This window comes from Oncorhynchus kisutch, linkage group LG9, assembly GCF_002021735.2.
Source record: "Oncorhynchus kisutch isolate 150728-3 linkage group LG9, Okis_V2, whole genome shotgun sequence".
Lineage (NCBI taxonomy): Eukaryota > Metazoa > Chordata > Actinopteri > Salmoniformes > Salmonidae > Oncorhynchus > Oncorhynchus kisutch.
The window spans coordinates 15,940,224-15,964,250 of record NC_034182.2 but is presented as its reverse complement, the minus strand read 5'-3'; the positions used below and the strand labels follow the sequence as shown (position 1 = coordinate 15,964,250).

The following is a 24,027-nucleotide window of genomic DNA, read 5'->3' as shown; positions in this document are numbered from 1 at the left end:
ACTAACACATGCCAACTATCCTTAAACCTAGTGTTGGTTAATGATTATCACAGATTCCTCTCAGGTAGGTCATTGAAACAGTGGATAATTAATATGAGAGTCAAATCTGGCAAAGTTGTTTTAGTAGAAAGAAACAAGTGATGCTGAGAAACAAATGATGCTGGGAGCGTAATTACACAGTGTGAGAGAAAGAGGCGAGAGAGCATTGTGAATCCATCTGTGATTTATGGAAATACACATTGTGCGGTAATAAACAAATAGATATGCACTGTGTGTGTGCGCGTCTTCCTCCTATAGTAAACATATGATAGCCTACAGAGGACACGAGCTAGAGGATGAAAATAACTGCCTGCGGCCATAGGCTTTGCACTGGACTAGACTAGCACCAGCCCACGCAGTCAGCCAACACACACAGCTTCTTCTCCTCTACACCCAACCAACCCATCAGTACGACTCACCTACCAACGTCCAACGCTTGCTCCGTAATCACGTAACCATGGCGATGGTACAGCAGCAGAGCAGAGGAGAGCAGAGCTGCATTTCAGATCTGTTTCTATGGCTGTATCTGAAATGGCACTGGCACTGGGTGTCATTAAAGATGCACAGAGATGTTGTTGCTGTTCTCTCTGCGGCCTGCTGGTTGCTTGGTTAGTGGTCCAGTACTGTATTTAGGGCTCTCACTGCCACATAGAAATACATGAGCCATAGATGATAGACATATCAATTGGACAGATGTGGGGTACAGGTCTTTGCGGATCGACCTATACCCGATCCGGGACCCGAACAGATTTGGATCCAGAATTCTAAATCATTTCACAGGTCTGGGAAGGAGCTGATATGATTGTCACGGGTCTTGGGTAACTGACTTGTCCAAAAGGGCCCGTAGAGATCCAACCTCGACTGCTGCAGTAGAGAGAAAGAAATTCTATAACTTATGCTGCTGCTATTGCTTTTCACGAGAGAGGAGCATGGCGCGTGTAGCCCATTGTTGTTGTTGGCCAATCATAAGTCATCAAAGCGGAAATAGGCTATAGTCATAGAGCCTCGTGTGTTGCATCATTTTTGAGATATCGAATCAATGGACGATGTAATTACAGTGACGGAATAAGTTAAAGGAGAAGGATAGGCTACAACGACCAAAAGCCAACAGGTAGACTGCTACTTAATATTCCGAATGGACTGGTTGTCATTTGTAACTGTGGGATGCTGCCTTAATTAGCCTAGCAGGCTATCTTAACTAGCTTCTCCCAGTTTGATGCAGTCAAAACAGATACTAAGTAATCACATCTGATAATCTAGCTGTATGACAGCTATTAGCGTACTAAAGCACAAGTGTGCTTGGTTGGTTGTTGTCTCTCGTCTCTCCCTCCCTGCTCCCTGTGTCACTTGCTCACAGTATGGCCCTTCCCCCATCTGCTAGAGAGGCACCTCTCTCCCCCTCCATTCGCTCTGTATCCCTCCTTTCGCTCTGTATCAGCTCCGGTTAAAAAAGTAGCTTAAAAAAATGACTTTTCTTCTGCTTCCCTCACTCGGATTGGGTCTTGATCCGACCAGGTCTATATGGAACGTTTATAGTTGTCCACGAGTCCATTCGGAACGGTTCTCTAGGTTTTAAAAATGTATTTATGAAAAACGTGTACGGGTGGGAAAGCCCCAGGCACATTTCCGAACGAGTCCCGTGAAGACCTCTAATGTGGGGAGAACTAGGCTCTAACTGCATGTCTGGGAAGGCTATAGTATAGCTGTACTATAGTCTACACACAATGTGAACATCTTACCGCTTACTTGATTACCGCATTGTTGGGAAAGAGCTTACAAGAAAGACATTTCACTGTACTTGTGCACGTGACAAAACTTGAAACTTACCATAACAGAACACTAACACTAATCCCCACCGACTTCACCTGCTATTGAGGCAGAGATAAACAGAGAGTCATCACTCTAGATGAGCTGCCACTAACGGAGAAAAGAGGAGGATAAGAAGAGGAAAAGAAGAGGGATCATTTCTAGAATGTGAAATACGGAAGAATCCATGAAGAAATGAATTTGCAGTCTCACAGAAATCATTAGAAGTATAGTTAATGGGGGCCTCCCGAGTGGCGCAGTGGTCTAAGGCACTGCATCGCTGTGCTAGCTGTGCCACTAGAGATTCTGGGTTCGAGTCCAAGCTCTGTTGCAGCCGGGGCGGCGCACAATTGGCCCAGTGTCGTCCGGGTTAGGGGAGGGTTTGGCCGGCAGGGATGTCCTTGTCCCATCACGCACTACCACCTCCTGTGGCCGGCCGGGCGCAATGCACACTGACACGGTCACCAAGTGCAAGGTGTTGCCTCTGACAGATTGGTGCGGCTGGTTCCGGGTTCTGTGGGCATTGTGTCAAGAAGCAGTGCAGCTTGGTTGGGTTGTGTTTCAGAGGACGCACGGCTCTCGACCTTCGCCTCTCCAGAGTCTGTACAGGAGTTGCAGCGATGAGACAATTGGATACCACGAAATTGGGGAGAAAAACAAGGTAAAAAAATATATATATAAAAATGTAAGAATGTTATGCTCTACCCCATATGGCACCCTACTCCCTACATAGGGCTCTGGTCAAAAGTAGTGCACTATATAGGGAATAGGGCACCATTTGGGACGTAGTGTTGGTCTACGAGGCTGAGTGGGATGTTAATTGATAAATAAACTCAGCCAGGACACTGTCTTTCAAAGACAATTTGTAAAAATCCAAATAACTTCACAGATCTTCATTGTAAAAGGTTTAAACACTGTTTCCCCATGTTTGTTCAATGAACCATAAAAATTTATGAACATGCACCTGTGGAACAGTTGTTAAGACACTAACAGCTTACAGACGGTAGGCAATTAAGGTCACAGCTATGAAAACTGCGTGAACGTGCCTTAGGCATGCTGCAAGGAGGCATGAGGACTGCAGATGTGGCCATGGCAATAAATTGCAATGTCTGTACTGTGAGACGCCTAAGACAGCACTACAGGGAGACAGGACGGACAGCTGATCGTCCTCACAGTGGCAGACCACGTGTAACACCTGCACAGGATCGGTGCATCTGAACATCGCACCTGTAGGACAGATACAGGAAGGCAACAATAACTGCCCGAAATACACCAGGAACGTGCAATCCCTCCAGACTGTCTGCAAAAGGCTGAGAGGGGCTGGACTGAGGGCTTGTAGGCCTGTTGTAAGGCAGGCCCTCACCAGACATCACCAGCAACAACATCACCTATGGGCATAAACCCACCGTTGCTGGACCATCAACGGACCGAGCTTGTTGTCATTGCAGGCAATTTCAACACTGTGCGTTACAGGGAAGACATCCTCCTCCCTCATGTGGTACCCTTCCCTGCAGGCTCATCCTGACATGACTCTCCAGTATGACAATGCCACCAGCCATACTGTTCGTTCTGTGTGTGATATCCTGCAAGACAGGAATGTCAGTGTTCTGCCATGGCCAGCGAAGTGCCTGGATCTCAATCCCATTGAGCACGTCTGGGACCTGTTGGATCGGAGGGTGAGGGCTAGGGCCATTCCCCCCAGAAATGCCCGGGAACTTGCAGGTGCCTTGGTGGAAGAGTGGGGTAACATCTCACTGGAAGAACTGGCAAATCTTGTGCAGTCAATGAGGAGATCAGCTGCATTAAGTACTGCAGTGTGTGGCCACACCAGACACTGACTGTTACTTTGACCCCCCCTTTGTTCAGGGTCACATTATTCCACTTCTGTTAGTCACATCACTGGAAGTTGTTCAGTTTATGTCTCAGTTGTTCAGTTTATGTCAGAGTTGTTGAATCTTATGTTCATACAAATATTTACACATATTAAGTTTGCTGAAAATAAAGGCAGTTGACAGTGAGATGACGTTTCTTTTTTTGCTGATTTTATGTGCAGTAGCTACAATCTGAATTACTATCAGAAGAGTGGAAGATTATTCAACAACAAATGTGTATCTTAAAAAAAGATGGCACTCAATTGCATCATGTCAAGTGCATTTTAGCGGGATGACAAAATGATAAAGGAGCAATTTTTCATGGCGAGAAATCCAATTTATGCCTTTTTATAGTAGAGGAATTAACGTAATACCAAAATATTCAATAACCGTGATTATTATTCATGGAAAATGTATTACATCTTGACAAGGAGTTTTTTCAGAACCATTCTCGGCTCCAGTGCATTTTATGGAATCAGGAATGATGAGAAAATGTGTGGAGAAAGTCTCAAAATAGATCTAGTGTTTCAGTTCCTGGCCATTGGAATAATGAGTCAGCTTCTCCATCATCTTAAAGAAGAAAATATTTCAAGACGTGATACGAACTATTCCAAGTACTGTACTTATTAGTATGATAGTGTATATTATATTTCACAACAATGATTTAAAATTTAAATCAACTAGAAATATGAGGAGTGTGTAATAAATAAATATAGATGAAAAGCCCAAGTCGAAAAAAAGTGGCTCAAGCCAAAACCGATTCTAAATAACCCTATTTAAAATAACAGAGCAAGAGGCAAAAACAAAACTAAAGTTAAGAGTCTTTCTTTCTAATTGCTAGGCCTACTTCAGATGCACATTTCTTTACTACTGCCAATAAGTACTGTGTGTGCACTGTTCCCTGCCTTCTACATCAGTCTACTAGACACAAACTTGGGTCAATGGGGAACTCCATCAGAGAACGATAGAAGAGGGGGATAAGAGAGAGCAGAGGAGGAAAGAGGGAGGGAAACCTCCAGTGAATGCCAGTGGCCGTGCAGAGGCAATTACTTAATGACTCGTTAGAGCAAATAAAGAACGTTAATCAGCTAAGCGTTAAAATCAGCGCCTGGCGATGGGAGACTGCGAACAAACCGATACTCATTAAATACTCAGCAACAAGACACACCACACTGATCCCCCGCTCAATCAACAGACAGCACGACAGAGAACCCACACACCCCACTGACACTAAACTCAATCCACAGACCAAATGACAGACAGCCAGCTGAATCTCCGCTCAATCCACAGACACCAGATAGACTACCCCCAACTGACCCAGTGCTCCATTCACAGACACACCTCTGGCCCTCCGCTCAACCCACAGCCAGACCAAACTGACAGACAGTAGGCGTGATTCTCTGTCGTGCTGTCTATTCATTGAGCAGAGGGTCAGTGGTCTGTGTCTGCGCTGTCTGTGGATTGAGCGGGGGATCCGTGTGGTGTGTCTTTAGACAGTAGGCATGATACTCACGCAGTCGATACGGACCACTTAAACATGGATAAACTAAACCAGCCTGGTAGTAGCTGACAAAGTAGTTGGCTAAAGCTACAAGACTCTGATGGAGAGACAAGTAAAACAGAAGAGTGGCATTTTGACTGCGATTCATTACATCAAAAGTCTCCCGTTTTAATCACATGGTGTAAACACAAAATATAGGCCCACTACTCACAATCACAGCGTGTTGACTTCAGTCACTTCTCTGCTTAGTAGGAAGGGATCATCTTTAACTTGCTTGGAGTAGTCCAATAGGGCTGTGGTTGAAGCTCAATATGTGTATTTCTCTCTCGTCTACATGGTTTCTCATTTAGGCTGACTGTGTATTCCTCTCTACATGGTTTTTCCCTGACTGCTCCGCCTACAATCCCCAATCCCTCTGTCAGATGCTGAGGGTGACACACACAATAAAAAATAAAAAAATTTAAACATTAGCGCTGTTTAGAGTTTGTCAGAGATGCCCAGTGTCAGCTAGGTCTCAGACTGTAAACCAACCAGCCATGCTAACAACTTGCTAGGATAGCACTGCTAACAGAGCAGGTAGATTCTCTTCACTTAGCTTATTTGGTCTTCTTTCACACTGTTCTGTTGCTGTTATTAAAACCAACCTTCATCTCTATGCGTCGGCTTACAGTGTAGACTCTGTCAGAGCTTGGCTATATGTCTGGTTTATTATTCTGAATCAAAACCTGATAAGTAATGTATTTGCCAGCTCTGTCACAATGTATCATTTTCAATTTCTTAAGAAGTGCACAGTTGGAGCTAGGAACACAAACAAGCATTTTGCTATACCCTCAATAACATCTGCTGAATATGCGTATGTGACCAATAAAATTTGATTTAAGTGATGGTTCACTTAAGACACAGTGAGCTCCAAAAGTATTGGAAGAGTGACACATTTTTGTTGTTTTGGCTCTTTACTTCAGCACTTTGAAATGATACCATGACTATGAGGTTAAAGTGCAGACTGTCAGCTTTAATTTGAGGGTATTTACACCACTTTATGTATATAGTCCACCCATTTTAGGGGGAAAAGGGTATTGGGACAAATTCCCTTATGTGAATTAAAGTAGTATAAAGTTAAGTATTTGGTCCCATATTCATAGCATGCAATGACTTCATCAAGCTTGTGACTCTACACATTTGTTGGATGCATTTGCTCTGTTTTTTGGTTGTGTTTCAGATTATTTTGTGCCCAAGCGTAATTTTGGAGTAACTTTTATTGTAAATAAAATATCATACCCCCAAGACATGCTAACCTCTCACAACTACAATAACAGTGGAAGTTAGCATTATTGGGGGGATATTTGTGTCTGCAACTTTCTCACTCATTATTATTCACAACTCATTCAGGATTATCCCTAATCATGGTAGCAAGTATAAGTAGAAACATAAAAATTAAATAAAAATTAACAGCTAATGGGGATCCGAATAAGGGGGATTTCTCCCTCTGAGCTCCTCACTTCCACTCTTTTCCCCCCTTCTCTATCCTTCTCACAGCCTCTTCCAATCCCTGCCTCTGCTCCTCTCTCAGCCCGTCTCAGTCACTCACTGTCCCTCTATTTCCCCTCAATGCCAGGACCAGCAGGCAGGACTTGAGGTAGTTGAGAGCTCTGGACAGACTGAATACCCACCTCATTCCTCCCTTCATTATTACATTCATTCCCCTCACCTCTCCGCCAAACCTCCTTGGCCGTGACACCATCATGGTGTTCTTGCCTGCTGCCCACTGGCACACTGCCTGCTGCCCACTGGCACACTGCCTGCTGCCCACTGGCACACTGCCTGCTGCCCACTGGCACACTGCCTGCTGCCCACTGGCACACTGCCTGCTGCCCACTGGCACACTGCCTGCTGCCCACTGGCACACTGCCTGCTGCCCACTGGCACACTGCCTGCTGTCCACTGGCACACTGCCTGCTGCCCACTGGCACACTGCCTGCTGCCCCACTGGCACACTGCCTGCTGTCCACTGGCACACTGCCTGCTGCCCACTGGCACACTGCCTGCTGCCCACTGGCACACTGCCTGCTGCCCACTGGCACACTGCCTGCTGCCCACTGGCACACTGCCTGCTGCCCACTGGCACACTGCCCACTGGCACACTGCCTGCTGCCCACTGGCACACTGCCTGCTGCCCACTGGCACACTGCCTGCTGACCACTGGCACACTGCCTGCTGTCCACTGGCACACTGCCTGCTGCCCACTGGCATACTGCCTGCTGCCCACTGGCATACTGCCTGCTGCCCACTGGCACACTGCCTGCTGTCCACTGGCATACTGCCTGCTGCCCACTGGCACACTGCCTGCTGCCCACTGGCACACTGCCTGCTGCAGCCCCCTTTATTACTCCTGACCGGACCCCTACACTCACTCACACAGATGCAGGCACAAGTTATATTATCCTTTTCCATCGACTTTGTACTGACATCACTACTGCACCTGTATAAAGCCTGTATAAAGCCCAGCAGTAGGTCATCTTCCAGGAAACACGTGCAGCTTCCTTCTGACAGCACGGATCCTCTCTCTCCAGTCTCCACACTGACAATCAGAAAAAGACCGGAGCTCATCTGTCCTCTCCTCCTGAACTTCATCCAATCAAAATAAAAAATGTGATTCACATTCAAATAACATTTAAAAAAGAATCTTCACAAAATCTTCCTCGCCTGAATAGCCTCGTTTCACTGCCAAAAATAAAATAACGTACAAAAACGTTCCAGACCTAGAAGCTACTTAATTGTAGGCCTATTCACTGCAAATGGCATACTCTGGCTCCGCAGGCACACCGAAACCATACTAACTACAGCCTACACCAGTGACAAAGTGGTGCCATGAAGTCAATGTTGAGAAATACATTATATGACTATCCTCTCTGTAACTAGACAGAAGTTGCTTTAAAAACTGTATTTTTCTCTCAAAAGCATTTTGAGCAACGGTAATATGCTTGTGCTTCTCAGAACCAATCTTTCCCTACTCCGTGGGCACAAAGGGGAGACGGAGAGAGTCAGCAGACAACGGGAAAAACAGGGACAGGCAGATACTTTCATAGCCTATCCATTGTTGATTCCAGCTATCACTGTTGAACAAATAGTATAATATAGAAAACGTGGATTTTTATTAAGATGCAAAGAGGAAAGCAGTGTCGTTCTTGTCAGAAAAATATTTTAACTGCATGCTGTTGTTCAATGCAGAGTGAATCTTGAGTATGAGGAACTGCCTGGTTGAGTGACAGGGGGTGGGGCTTGGTGTGTGGGATTTGGAATCAGCCAAAGCATTAGTGTGCAACTACAGCCACCAATTCGGGGCTGCAGTTGCATCCCATTGTTCTTGCATGAACCCCCGCCCCCCACCCCCCTTGAGCAACCCACTGGTTTCTGCATGAAACACAACGTCTTAGTTCTTGCATCATCAAAGGAAGGAAGATAGACGTTTGTTTGAAAACTAGCAGCAACAAAGGAACAAAAATAGAGACACAAAAAAAGCGATAGCTTAGCGTTGTTACAGAGCGAAGGCAAGGCGAGAAGACAGAGATGGAACCGCAGCATTGATCCTGTCTGATAGACGTATTTAGATGGTGTTGATGAGAGAGAAAAACACCTAGTGCAGGTGGCCATCTTAATAATTTCCCTGACAGAGGAAACTGTGATTCACATTTGACACAGCATGTCACTCAACTTCCTCACATCTTTAACACCTCTCTCTGGTGTTACAGTGCCTTCAGAAAGTACTGACACCCCTTGACTTTTTCCACATTTTGTTGTGTTACAGCTTGAATTAAATTATTTTGTCATACCCCATAATGTCAAAGTGGAATCATGTTTTTCAATATTTTTACAAATCCTTCAAAAACTGAAATGTCTGAAGTCAATAAGTATTCAACCCCTTTGTTATAGCAAGCCTAAATAAGTTCAGGGGTAAACATGTGCTTAACAAGTAACAATGTATTTTTATTTAACATTTAGTTAACTAGGCAATTCAATTAAGAACAAATAATTATTTACAATGATGGCCTACCAAAAGGCAAAAGGCTTCCTGCGGGGACCGGGGCAAAATATATATATACAGTGCCTTGCGAAAGTATTCGGCCCCCTTGAACTTTGCGACCTTTTGCCACATTTCAGGCTTCAAACATAAAGATATAAAACTGTATTTTTTTTTGTGAAGAATCAACAACAAGTGGGACACAATCATGAAGTGGAACGACATTTATTGGATATTTCAAACTTTTTTAACAAATCAAAAACTGAAAAATTGGGCGTGCAAAATTATTCAGCCCCCTTAAGTTAATACTTTGTAGCGCCACCTTTTGCTGCGATTACAGCTGTAAGTCGCTTGGGGTATGTCTCTATCAGTTTTGCACATCGAGAGACTGACATTTTTTCCCATTCCTCCTTGCAAAACAGCTCGAGCTCAGTGACGTTGGATGGAGAGCATTTGTGAACAGCAGTTTTCAGTTCTTTCCACAGATTCTCGATTGGATTCAGGTCTGGACTCTGACTTGGCCATTTTAACACCTGGATATGTTTATTTTTGAACCATTACATTGTAGATTTTGCTTTATGTTTTGGATCATTGTCTTGTTGGAAGACAAATCTCCGTCCCAGTCTCAGGTCTTTTGCAGACTCCATCAGGTTGTCTTCCAGAATGGTCCTGTATTTGGCTCCATCCATCTTCTCATCAATTTTAACCATCTTCCCTGTCCCTGCTGAAGAAAAGCAGGCCCAAACCATGATGCTGCCACCACCATGTTTGACAGTAGGGATGGTGTGGTCAGGGTCATGAGCTGTGTTGCTTTTACGCCAAACATAACGTTTTGCATTGTTGCCAAAAAGTTCAATTTTGGTTTCATCTGACCAGAGCACCTTCTTCCACATGTTTGGTGTGTCTCCCAGGTGGCTTGTGGCAAACTTTAAACAACACTTTTTATGGATATCTTTAAGAAATGTTGTCCTATGGACAGAGTCTCCCACCTCAGCTGTAGATCTCTGCAGTTCATCCAGAGTGATCATGGGCCTCTTGGCTGCAGTTTAGAGGGACGGCCAGGTCTTGGTAGATTTGCAGTGGTCTGATACTCCTTCCATTTCAATATTATCGCTTGCACAGTGCTCCTTGGGATGTTTAAAGCTTGGGAAATCTTTTTGTATCCAAATCCGGCTTTAAACTTCTTCACAACAGTATCTCGGACCTGCCTGCTGTGTTCCTTGTTCTTCATGATGCTCTCTGCACTTTTAACGGATCTCTGAGACTATCACAGTGCAGGTGCATTTATACGGAGACTTGATTACACACAGGTGGATTGGATTTATCATCATTAGTCATTTAGGTCAACATTGGATCATTCAGAGATCCTCACTGAACTTCTGGAGAGAGTTTGCTGCACTGAAAGTAAAGGGGCTGAATAATTTTGCACGCCCAATTTTGAAATTTTTTCAGATTTGTTAAAACAGTTTGAAATATCCAATAAATGTCATTCCACTTCATGATTGTGTCCCACTTGTTGTTGATTCTTCACAAAAAAAAACAGTTTTATATCTTTATGTTTGAAGCCTGAAATGTGGCAAAAGGTCGCAAAGTTCAAGGGGGCCGAATACTTTCGCAAGGCACTGTATATATTGGACAAAACACACATCAGGACACGAGAGACACCACAACACTACATAAAGAGAGACCTAAGACAACAACATAGCATGGCAGCAACACATGACAACACAGCATCGTAGCAACACAACAAGACATCATGGTAGCAACACAACATGGCAGCAGCACAACATAGCAGCAGCACAAAACATAATTACTCTGTTTGCAATAATAGTGTTTAACATGATTTTTAAATGAGTACCCCATTTCTGTACCCCACTACAGTCCTTCCTAACTCAGTTGCCGGAGAGTAAGGAAACCACACAGGGATTTCACCATGAGGTCAGTGGTGACTTTAAAACAACTACAGAATTGAATGGCTGTGATAGGAGAAAACTGAGGATGAATCAACAACATTGTAGTTACTCCACAATACTAACCTAATTGACCGAGTGAAAAGAAAGCCTGTACAGAATACGAAACTAGCCAGCTAACATTGAACCTAGTTGGGGGTGATTACAGTCATCTATTAGACTAGATAAAGTGTATTTTTGCTATTACTTTCACTCTTGAAATCTTTGGTTGTTTCCTACACTACCTTAATCTGTTTAGCACATGGCCTCACATGTGAATCCTTAAATAGGTAAGTGGGGCTAAAGCTTAAGAGGGTGTGAACGATACTGAATGAGTATCTGGATAATGAGTTTTTGGATAAACGCAGAAGGTCTGCCAAACACAGGCTTAGGAGATTTTGTTCTATGAGAATCTTCTTCAGCTAAAATCACCTTTTGTGTATGTTGAAGCATTTATGTAATTTAAAAGTACATAAAGCACATTAAGGCTTCATAATTCATAAAGGTCATGCTAACTGACTGATATCTCATAGAACAAAACGTAGATCTCCTAAGCCTGTGTGAACTAAAGCCCTTATGTTCTGCATTCACCCCAAAAACCTGAATCTTTCCGCATACATTTTCCCAGAAGGAGCAGCTGAATGAGGTAACTAATTTCCGGGTTTTAGGACTACAAGCTGGCAAGCACTATAATGCATGGTACCTGACAGCAGCAGGCACAACACAGCATGACTTACTGGCCTTTCTATTACATCCCAGTCATCATGGGTCATCATCACCGTGCTTCTACACCTGCATTGCTTGCTGTTTGGGGTTTTAGGCTGGGTTTCTGTACAGCACTTTGAGATATCAGCTGATGTACGAAGGGCTATATAAATAAATTTGATTTGATTTGATGGGACGGCAGGTAGGCTAGTGGTTAGAGCGTTGGACTGGTAACCGAAAGGTTGCAAGATTGAATCCCAGAGCTGACAAGGTAAAAATCTGTTGTTCTGCCTCTGAAAAAGGCAATTAACCCACTGTTCCTAGGCCGACATTGAAAATAAGAATTTGTTCTTAACTGACTTGCCTAGTTAAATAAATGTAAAAAGTTTTTAAAAAATAATATATATATATATATATTTTTTTAAATGCATCTTTAACACACAGGCATTCAACCAGCACAATCCAGTGAGTACGAATCACGATATGGCTGCAACTACTGCAAACTCTGCTGAAAAACAACACACACACACAAACAGATCCAAACACACACTAGCACACCTCCTTTCACCCTCCTCCTTTAATCAGAGAGAATCAGCTAAAACAGAAAGCAGCATTACCTTCAACAGTAATGTCCCCCAGGAGTTTGTACTAACACCTTGTAAAATGCTACTGAAGAAAAAGTGATTAGGAGTGTACAAACCCATCTACTTCCTTTAAAGAGAGACAGGGCCTGCTAGTCAGTGGAGCTTCCTGACAAGATCAGGAGACTAAAGCCAAGTCCAACAACACACAAACACACACAGACAGCGAGAATCTGACTCAGAGAGAGATGTCCTACACTAACAGCTTTCAATTACTCTGAAATCTCCAACCCTCTGACTTCTTTCTTCTCTCTCTAGTGATGGAGAGTTCTTTCTTTTCTTCCCAAAGTGATAAAGAGAGGGAGCATGTTAAATAAAGTTGAGATTTGATCCCTTTCATTCATTTCAGTCAGACTGCGATGTTCACGCGGTCTGACAAATGAATGAAAGGGATAAAATCAAACTTTATTTAACGTGCATTTTCAATCACTCCAATGTCAGCCCTCATTAGGCTCTGTAGAATACTGGGAAATAACAAATGGCTGCCAGCTAGCTGTGACGCAGCACCATCAAAAGTTGAACTGAGTTTGTGTGTGCGTATACAAGATAGAGTGTGTGTTTGAATGAGTGAGCGAGCGGGCGCATGAGAGAAAGCCTCAGACAGAAGGGTAATTAGCCTGCTCATTCCCCGGCATGAACGCCCAAAAATCGCTCTATCCCTCTCGCTCTCTTTCTCTTAACCTCTCAAAAAAACACGAGTGAAAAGCAACAGACAGCACATCAAACCATCGTGTTACGTGTCAGGCGGAGCACGTTTGAAGGTTTGTTGGCTTTGTAAGCTTTCAAGGCTCATCAGTAGCAGCACATGAAGATGCATATAAACAAAGCGAAGCAGGCCAGGAGACTTTGGGGATCTGACAGACCGACAGAGAGACAGGGTCTGAGTCAGAGACAAGGAAAGAGAGGGGAGTCAAAAGCAACAGAAATAACTATTTTCTGTTTCACGCTTCAGCATACAAAACAGCTGCAATCCCCCGGGTTCACAACCCAACTTCTCACCATGCCTTTAGAGCAACCCCTGGAGTGGCAGAGGAGCCATTTATTCAAGCACAAACACACTAGAGTGCAAGCACGTGCATACACACACACAATCCCCCCCCCCCCCCCATACACACAAACTTCATTTGAGATGCTTTACTCTCTGCAAATCAATGTTTGCGGCTCAGTTCAGTCTGCACAGCACAAGAGAACATAGTCATCAATTTAATGAAACATTCATAACACAAATAATTTACACCACATAAACTCATACAGCAGGGACCCAGGCAAGCTCTATTGTGAGAGGAGAACCTATTAAAACATTTAAATTAGGATCTCTTCATGGCTTGGTATTCTCTCGAGTGGGGGAAGTGGACGCTACTATCTAGTATTTGGCTATCTACTCCAGTGATTGAAGCAAAAAAAAAGAGGACAATTCCCTTAAATTAGAGAAGCGGCTAGAAGAGAGGGACTCACCAAAGTACAAACGCATACTATCTAGTCTTTGGCTTTGGCAACTCCCTTGAGTAAGGAAAGAGAGGAGGGAGGAAGAATAGGGAGGAAGAGGACAGAGGAAGAAACGGGAGGACAAAGAGCGAGGACGAAGACGGAGGAAGAGGGACTCACTGATGTACTCAAAGACATAGACGACGAAGAAAGGCGTGACGAGGTCGTTGATGCCCTGCACGTAGCCGCTGGCCGGGTGGCGGATCGCCCAGATGAACAGGATACGCTCAAAGATCTGACGGACAGATGGAGGAATACACAGGTCAGCACACACACTATGTATAGAGCACAGTACATAGAAGAAAAGCTACTTCTAGAATCAGTATACGCAAGCTATCTTGTTAATAGTTGTAAACTGAGAGGAATAAGTAAGCTTGCTTGTTTTAATGTGAAAGTCAAAGTCCCTCTCAAGGACGATAAAGTCAATCTAGCCATCTCTCCATCTAAGACGTACCGAAATAGGAACAGACACAATACAGATGACAAATCCATGTAAAACAGTGAATAATGTAGACTTACTTCTATGTTTTATATATTTGACTTTCTTTAACAAGGTCACATGACGGTTTCAAACCAACCGAGAAAAGCCCCATCCCATGCCCACCAGTCAATCAAAGAGCAATATCAGATTAAATTATAAAAATTGACATACAGGTTTGATCGTGTTAGAGAAGTGAGGAAATTAGTCATAGGACATGCATGTGCGGTGAGCAGTGACATGGAATTGAAGCGTGCACACGACAACATCAACGTAAATGTCTCATCGCCGTGCTGGACCCGTCTGTCTCTCTACTACTGCTGGATCGAGAACTTTGAACTCGCTCACAAACCTTTTAATTTTCTCCTTTCTTTTCTTCTTTCTCTAATCTTTTTCTGGAAGGCAAACACCTCCATCTTCGTTACAGCCTCGGTTTTAATGTTCCACCTTGCTGCTGTCATCCCCCAAGAATTAAAGGAGGCTTGAAGTTCAGCACAAATCAACCACACAACACCCTGCGTCCCAAATGGCACACTATTCCTCCTCAAAAATAGCGCACTACTTTTGACCAGGTCGCATAGCATTCCTGTCAAACGTAGTGCACTATATAGGGAATAGGGTGCCATTTTGGACGCACCCTTGGATTTCCATTCTCTTTCTCATCCCTCTTCTAGTCTGGCCCCTGAATGTCTGTGCCGGAGTTCTGACATGTCAGGCGATGCATTACACATGCAGAGCACTTTCTCGGACACCATGTTTCTGTCATTTTTCTAAATAAACACATTTCTCAAAATTGTGATCGCCCCGGCTTCCAAAAACATGTTGGTTGGCTGCCTGGGATGCTGGCGCGTTATGCTAGCTAGTATGGTTTGGCGGTGTCCCTTTAAAACGCTGTTACATGGACATGTATGGGATTCACATCTCCCTACTGCTGTCCCCCTGCTTTCATCATCAAAGTCACATCTATCAAAGCGGGGCGGGGAGGAGAAGGGGGGGGGGGGGGAGTGAAGGCAGAGTGCTAATGTGAGTTTCTCCCTTTAACAGCCCACCCTCCCTTCTCTCCTCCCCATCCATGTCTTCCCCTTCGCCTCCCTTTCCTTCCCACGCTAATGCTCTCCCCTCCTCACCCTCTCTCGTCACCCACCGTCCCTCTTCTCTTTTTGTCCTCTCACTCCCTGAAACAACCCATGTTCTTGCTCCTCATCTCTCTCTCACCCATCATCTCCCTGCAGCTAGAATTCATGGCCAGAGCACCCACAGTCCGTCAGAAGCCCATCAGAGGGTGGAAAATAGACACTAAACCAGGTGGAGGAAATCAATGGCCAGAGAGAGTGAGTGTAAGAGAGTTAGGGAGAGAGGCCAATAGCAGATTCAAGAGGCTGAAAGACTCTGCCAACATAATAAAATATTGTAATTAAAAATAAATGGATCAACAACAATAAAAAATGACACGCAGCAGAGTAACAGATGAGGTATGTTGACCTCATGGTGGTAACTGATTAGATAGTGGTCCGTGTGTGATCAGGAGAGGACAGTGTTGAACAGTGTCAGTGTGTGAGGGTTAGGTCCAGACATTAGTGTGTTATGTTTATGCAGTGAACAGGCTGCCCATCAAGTCACAAGCACAGGGAATAAAGGTCAGTGAGTGGTCAGTAAGCCTGGTCCCAGGTCTCCATGTTATTTTGCCCAAAAATGTAGTAGCGGGGAGTTGGCTTGGCTATTGCAGATCTGGGACATGGCAAGCTTTACAATACAGCTCTGATGAAAAAAACATTTTAAAAAAGGGACAAAAGGCTACTAAAAATCATAGGACTGATGAGTTATGTTTTCATCCAATAGCTTGTGCATAATTCAGTGCACCATCACGGAATTATTTTAATTTGATCATGCATAAAAGCACAACTTGCTTGGATGAGCATTAGGTTTTCACCCCTCCGTCACCCTCCGCATCCTTCTCCTCTTTCCACCCACGCTGCTACATTGCCTCCTCAAGGGAAATCATGAGGACAGAAATGTATGTATGGACACACGTGCGCTTCTCTCTGGCGCTAGCATCACTGCTAATGTGTGAACAGCATGTCTACAGCCATAGTGGTGCACCGAGGCCAAGTTTATGTCCAGTGCTGTAGGTCCCTTATGAAGAGACCTCGACCCACATGGTGTGAAAAACTAAATGTTGCATTACTCAGTAATGTACAGTCTCAGGAGAGTCATAGAGTGCCTATAGAAAGTCTACACCCCATTGAACTTTAATCACATTTTGTTGCATTGCAACGTGGAATTGAAATGTATTTATTTGTAATGTTTTGTAATTGATCTCCACAAAATACTCCATAATATGTGAAAGTGAAAATAAAATGACTCTCTCCAAATGAACACAAAAATTATATAACTAAAATAGTCATTGCATAAGTATTCACCCCCTTTGTTAAGGCAATCCTAAATTAGTTCAGGAGTAACAATTGGCTTAATAAATCACAAGTTACATGGACTCACTCTGTGTGAAATAATAGAGGTTGACATGATTCTGAATGAATACACCTTCCTCTATCCCAAATACATACATCTGTAAATTCCCTCAGTCAAATATTGAATTTCAAGCACAGATTCAAACAAAGATCAGAGAGTTTTTCAAAAGCTTCATAAAAAAGTGATTGGTAGGTGGGTAACAATAACAAATCAGATATTTAATATCCAGTACTAGTCAAAAGTTTGGACACCTACTCATTCAAGTGTTTTTCTTTATTTTTACATTTTTACAAGTCCATATTATGGCAAGAACAGCTAAAATAAGCACAGAGAAATGACAGTCCATCATTACTTTAAGACATTAAGGTCAGTCAATGCTGAAAATGTCAAAAACTTTGAACGTTTCTTCAAGTGCAGTCGCTTACACAATCAAGAGCTATGATGAAAGTGGCTCTCATGAGGACCGTCACAGGAAAGGAAGACCCAGAGTTACCTCTGCTGCATAGGATAAGTTCATTAGAGCCTCAGAGTTCAAGTAACAGACACATCTCAACATCAACTGTTCAGAGGAGACTGCGTGAATCAGGCCTTCATGGTCGAATTGCTGCAAAGAAACCACTACTAAAGGGCACAAATAAGAAGAAGAAGCTTGCTTGGGCCAAGAAACACAAGCAATGGACATTAGACCGGTGGAAATCTGTCCTTTGGTCTGATGAGTCCAAATTTTAGATTTTTGGTTCCAACCGCCGTGTCTTTGTGAGACTGATTTATTCAAGCCACACTTAACCAGCATGGCTATCACAGCTTTCTGCAGCGATACACCATCCCATCTGGTTTGCTCTTAGTGGGACTATCATTTGACTCATCATTTGTTTTTCAACAGGACAATGACCCAACACACCTCCAGGCTGTGTAAGGGCTATTTGACCAAGAAAGAGAGTGATGGAGTGCTGCATCAGATGACCTGGACTCCACCATCACCCTACCACAACCCAATTGAGATGGTTTGGGATGACTGAGACCACAGACTAAAGGAAAAGCAGCCAACAAGTGCTCAGCATTTGTGGGAACTCCTTCAAAACCATTGGAAAATAATTCCAGGTGAAGCTGGTTGAGAGAATGCCAAGAGTGTGCAAAGCTGTCATCGTGGCAAAGGGTACTGTATCTTTAAGCATGGTCAATGATTATGTTGTAGATGATGTATTAAACCACCCAGACACATCAAAGATGCAGTCGTCCTTCTGAACTGAGCTGCAAGACATAGGAAACTGCATAGGAATGTCTTTATGAGGACATTGACGATTTAAAAATAGCTACAGTTAAATGGCTGTGAAAAGAGAACTGAAGATGGATCAACAACATTGTAGTTATTCCACAAAGAATAATATAAATATACAAAATAAGAATATTCCAAAACATGCATCAGTATGCAAAACACATAGCCTAAATGCAAAGCCTTATGTTTGAGGCAAATCCAGCACCACATCACTGAGTAACTGCCTCCTTAGTCCTTTAGGTGCCTTTATAGGCTCTGGAATGGCGCAGTGGTCTAAAGACACTGCAGATCCTGGTGTGAATCCAGGTTGCATCACATCCGCCCGTGATTGGGTGTCCCATAGGGCGTCGCCCGGGTTAAGCCATCATTGTAATTAAGAATTTGTTCTTAACTGACTTGCCTAGTTAAATAAAGGTTAAATAAAAAAATGAATTATCTTCAAACATGGTGATGGCTACGTCATGGTATGGGTATGCCTGGCAACGACAAACACAGGCAAAATCTGCTTCAGTCTGCTTTACACTACACACATATAGGAATTCACCTTTCAGCTGGAGAATAACTTACAACACAAAGCCAAATCTAGAGTTGCTTACCAAGAAGAAAGCGAGTTGAGTGCCCAAATTAGTTTTAATCCCACTTACAGTGCATTCGGAAAGTATTCAGACCCCTTGACTTATTCCACATTTTATTACGTTACAGCCTTATTCTAAAATGTATTCAATATTTTTTTGCCCTCATCAATCTACACACAAAACCCATAATGACAAAGCACAAACAGGTTTTTGCTAATTTATAATAAATACAAAACTGAAATATTTACTTAAGTATTCAGAACCTTTACTTAGTACTTTGTAGAAGCACCTTTGTCAGCGATTACAGCCTTGAGTCTACTTGGGTATGACACTACAAGCTTGGCACACCTGTATTTGGGGAGTTTCTCCCATTCTTCTCTGCAGATCCTCTCAAGCTCTGTCAAGTTGGATGGGGAGCATCGCTGCACAGCTATTTTCAGGTCTCTCCAGAGATGTTCGATCGGGTTCAAGTCCAAGTCCGGCTCTGGCTAAGCCACTCAAGGACATTCAGAGACTTGTCCTGTAGCCACTCCTGCGTTGTCGTAGCTGTGTACTTAGGATCATGTCCTGTTGAAAGGTGAACCTTCGCCCAAGTCCTGAGCGCTCTGGAGCAGGTTTTCATCAACGATCTCTCTGTACTTCGCTCCATTCATGTTTCCCTCGATCCTGACTAGTCTCCCAGTTCCTGATGTTGAAAAACATCCCACAGCATGACGCTGCAAGGTTTCCCTCCAGACATGATGCTTGGCATTCAGACCAAAGTGTTTAATCTTGGTCTCATCAGACCAGAGAACCTTGTTTCACATGGTCTTCAGAGTCCTTTAGGCGCCTTTTGGCAAACTCCAAACGGGCTGTCATGTGCTTTTTACTGAGGAGTGGCTTCCGCCTGGTCACTCTACCATAAAGGCCTGATTAGTGGTGGCTGCAGAGATGGTTGTCCTCAGCCAGCATTTTCCCACCCCCACATTGGTCACCTCCCTAACCGAGGCCGTTCTACCCGATTGCTCAGTTTGGCTGGGCGGCCAGCTCAAGGAAGAGTCTTGGTGGTTCCAAACTTCTTCCATTTAAGAATGATGGAGGCCACTGTGTTCTTGGGGACCTTCAATGTTGCAGAAACATTTTGGTACCCATCCCCAGATCTGTGCCTCGACATCATCCTGACTCGGAGCTCTAATGACAATTCCGTCGACCTCATGGCTGAGTTTTTGCTCTGACATGCACTGTCACTTGTGCAACCTTACATAGACAGATGTGTGCCTTTCCAAATCATGTCCAATTAATTTAATTTACCACAGGTGGACTCCAATCAAGTTGTAGAAACATCTCAAGTATGATCAATGGAAACAGGATGCACCTGAGCTCAATTTGGAGTCTCACAGCAAAGGGTCTGAATGCTTTTGTAAATAAGGTATCTGTTTTTTATTTTTGATACATTTCCAAAAATGTCTAAAAACCTGTTTTCACTTTGTCATTATGGGGTAATTGTGTGTAGATTGACGAGGATTTGTATTTATTTAATCCATTTTAGAATAAGGCTGTAATGTAACACAACGTGGAAAAAGGGAATGGGTATGAAAACTTTCCGAATGCACTGTATAACACAATAAAATGTGAAGAAATGCAAAGGGGATGTAGAGTTCTATAGGCACTATTGTACACAGACTAAGAGAGACTGAAATGTGTGATTTTTAGACAGCTCTGCGGTCGCATGCATCACCACCACAAGTTATTTCGGGACAGAAATAAAAAATGATCCCCAATTAAATTCTCTAAATATTTCAACGCAGGCCTGTGGCCAGATACACCAGCATGCAAGGAATGGGAGAGAGATGAGGAAAAAGAGCAGCATAGGGAGAGAGTGTCTGAGGAATTAAAAAATAAAACAGTAGGAAGAAGGAAAGAGGAGAGTTGGAAGAGGGGGAGAAAGGGGCAGCTAGAGAGAGAAATAGGTGAGGGACAGAGAAAAAGGCAAAGGAGTGAGTGAGAGAAAGAGAGGTATACGAAGAAAGAGGGAGACACTTTAAATTAAGAAAAATAGATATTGGGGTGGGTGTATGTGAGGACGGTTGGCCCATTCATTAGTATTCTCTCATAGCACTGAGGTAGGAGTGTGGTCTGGGAAGGGAACAGAGGTAGAGACCAATAGAGGACATTGAGGAAGAGGGGTGTGACTCGCAAATACTGAACAAACTTATCCAGGACACACAAGCAAACACGGTCCATTATAGCCAACGACGAAAACGATCTGTTTTCTAAAATACTCATTGCAGAGTGCAAAAACTACTCATACCAGAGTGCAAACACAGTAAAACCACACGGGAGAACCTTTGATTACACCAGATTGTTTCCACTCTTCAGTAGTCAAGAGGATGCTTGAGTATACGTGCATGCATGCATGGTGCAGTGTGTGTATGTATGTGTAATAAGATGAACAGGATGTCATACACTAGCTACGTCTAGGTGAGGCAGGGCAGTCTGTATAGAAGGTCTCACCTCTTGGACAGAAGCTTGTTGAAAGAGAGGAATAAGGGGATTGGTTCTCGGGATGTCAATGTGAATCTGCAGAGAGGAGAGAGGAAACACAAAACAGAAGAGCAGCAGAGGTTATCATACGCCGTCACAGAGAGGGAAGAGAGGAGAGAGAGAGAGCTGGTTAGTGGATTCACTGGATCGATGGTCCAGGGCGTGTATTGTCGGCAGAGAACTGAAGAGAACTGGAGCTCCTAGGCTATATTTCTGAACTGGGTGGCGGGGTAGTGTGTCTCACAAGCTCTCCAAACCAAACCCTGTTATCTCTACAGAACCACAGTGGGTCAGTGCAGGGCACAAGCAAATACACCATGTCATCACTTATGTGTGCAGGAGCGCTTCGTCAAACCAGAGAACCACCGTCAACCAATTCAGAACTTGGAGCCTGTAAACAGAAGGACAAACAGGGCAGACCAGACGGGAACCGGACCGGTGTCATTCTGGCGAGTGAGGGTTGGTCGGCAGCCCCTTTAACCAGTCTTACTTCTGTCACCATAGGCTGCAGCAATAGACACTCCGGACTCATCCGGGAGATGTCTATACGAATCTGGTGGCGTGGAGAAAACAGTTAACACAAAACACATGACACCCACACGCATACTCAGTCTTCACGCATACACACACGGACCGTGCACAACACACCCACACTAAGGAAATAAGTCAACACACTCAATTGATCAGATATCCAGTGGAGTTTTTCCCCAGCCCTAGATGAGGGGGAAAAAACTGCTGTTTTTCCACAAACAGTACATACCGCTAAACGCACAACAACATGAGACAATTCAACAGGAAACAGTACAGAAGTGTGACTGAAAATGAAAATATGAAAACTCTGACAGATTCGAACATGTCAACTCTAAAAACTACTGTAGATGTATGAGAGAGTGCCTGACAGTACCCTCCTGAGAGTGTGGGCGGGGAGTGCCTTTCTAGAAAGTTTTTCCTAGCCACCGTGCTTCTACATCTGCATTGCTTCCTCTTTGGGGCTGGGTTTCTATATAAGCACTTTGTGACATCCGCTGATGTAAAAAGGGCTTTATAAATACATTTCATTGATTGATTGATTGAAAGAGAACGTTAGAGCAAGAGGGAGAGCTTGAGTGAGAGAGGGAGAGACAAGGAGAGAGATTCATGTACAAAAACAGAGAGACAGACAGACTACTGTAGGGAGATGAGAGGAGTTACAGAAGAGAGCGACTGGGGAACAGACAGTCACAGGAGGCTGACCGTCAGGTCAGGCAGACAGACAGACAGAGGTCTTGCAATGCCAATGTCAGGAAGTTGAGCGCTGACTCGGGAACAGCAGGGAGCCTGTGATCAGCCAGAAAACATCCTCTGCCACTGAGCACAGAACTGAGATCAGTGGAGAGAAGGACTCTCTCAAGACTCCCTGCTGAGACTACATTTCTACTCGGTTTGCTGGAAGCCTAAAACTCTCATTTTAAAGTAAATATCAGTCATTTTCTTAAAGGCAAAGAGAGGACTTTTCTCTCTTCATCTTACTCTAGCGGGAAACGGGTGTATATCTCAACATAGCAAATATTGACGCACCAAAGTAAATATCGACAATACACTGCATAGTAAATATCATGCGTGCATGCGGTGTGTATTACTATCCTCGTGGGTACCGGAAATCTCCAAAAGGATATTAAAACAAGGACAATTCTCCCTTCTTAGGGAAAAAGGTAATTTTTTAGATTAGGGGTTAGGTTTAGTGTTATACAATTAGGGTTAGGGAAAATTGTACTTTGAATAGATCTTGTTTTTAAGGTAGTAAAACACGCGTGTGTGGGGGTCAGCAGAAGTGATTTCCCTGATAAACAGAGTGAGGGAGAGAAAGAGACTGACACCAAAGGTGGGAGGGGGGGGAAGAGAGAGAATTTTGAGAGAGAGAGAGAGGGTCATTCTTGTCTAGCCTCCATAGTGGCACCTGCTATGTGTGAGAAGAGAGCAGCATGGAAAACCACTTATCACCGTATAACTGGATCTATAAAGCAGACTCGTGGCCGCCGACAGGCAGTGGCTTGGCTAGTCTGGGCTGCGGGGGAACGAACACATCAGGGACAAAGGGAAGGGCCTGGTAAGAGGGCTTGGGGATTGACACCCACAGGACAGCCTGTGGAGAAAGAGTGACTGAGAAAGAGAGAGAGAATGTGACTGTGTGTGTGTGTGTGGTCATAGATAGCATGCTTACCTGTCTGTATGTGTCTTGGTGGTGCTCGTCATTGCGCGAGTCGTAGTACTGTTCTATGAAGCCAAAGTATTCCTGTCTCTTCCTCTGTAGCGTGCTCTCTCTCCTCTCTGTGTTGGCAGGAAGGTACCCCTGGGAAGAATACACCAGAACTGTTAGAATAGCATAGGGTCCGTTACCGCGAAGCCAGTTGCACTCCTTTTTAAAATATTGTTTCCCGAGCCCCTCCCCTAATTGGAGTAAACTAAATGGACAACAACACTTAGGATTCTATTTCCAGATTAAATATACCATAAATATTTTACAGACACAGTATATCTTACATTACTTATCTTTTGTTTGTTTTTAGTCCCATCCTCCAGCTACTCTCAACCCCTCCCATCTATCTCTGAAAACCATCCAGTTTGATTTCGATTTGCCATATACTGTGATGTTATGTTCAACAAAAGTTCTGAACCTTTCTATTCTCATAGTTTTTACAGATTGTAAATTAA

General features: G+C 43.8%; 1 protein-coding gene across 1 annotated transcript in view; it reads right to left on the bottom strand.

The window, feature by feature from the left end:
* Positions 1–24,027, bottom strand: part of tbc1d22a (TBC1 domain family, member 22a) — a 185,243-nt gene that overhangs the window by 115,576 nt on the left and 45,640 nt on the right. The window contains exons 7-9 of the mRNA XM_031832031.1: positions 23,537–23,665; positions 21,307–21,372; positions 14,136–14,250 (exon numbers count right to left, since the gene is read on the bottom strand). Coding sequence (XP_031687891.1) covers positions 14,136–14,250; positions 21,307–21,372; positions 23,537–23,665 — 310 coding nt within the window. The remainder of the gene's footprint in view (positions 1–14,135; positions 14,251–21,306; positions 21,373–23,536; positions 23,666–24,027) is intronic.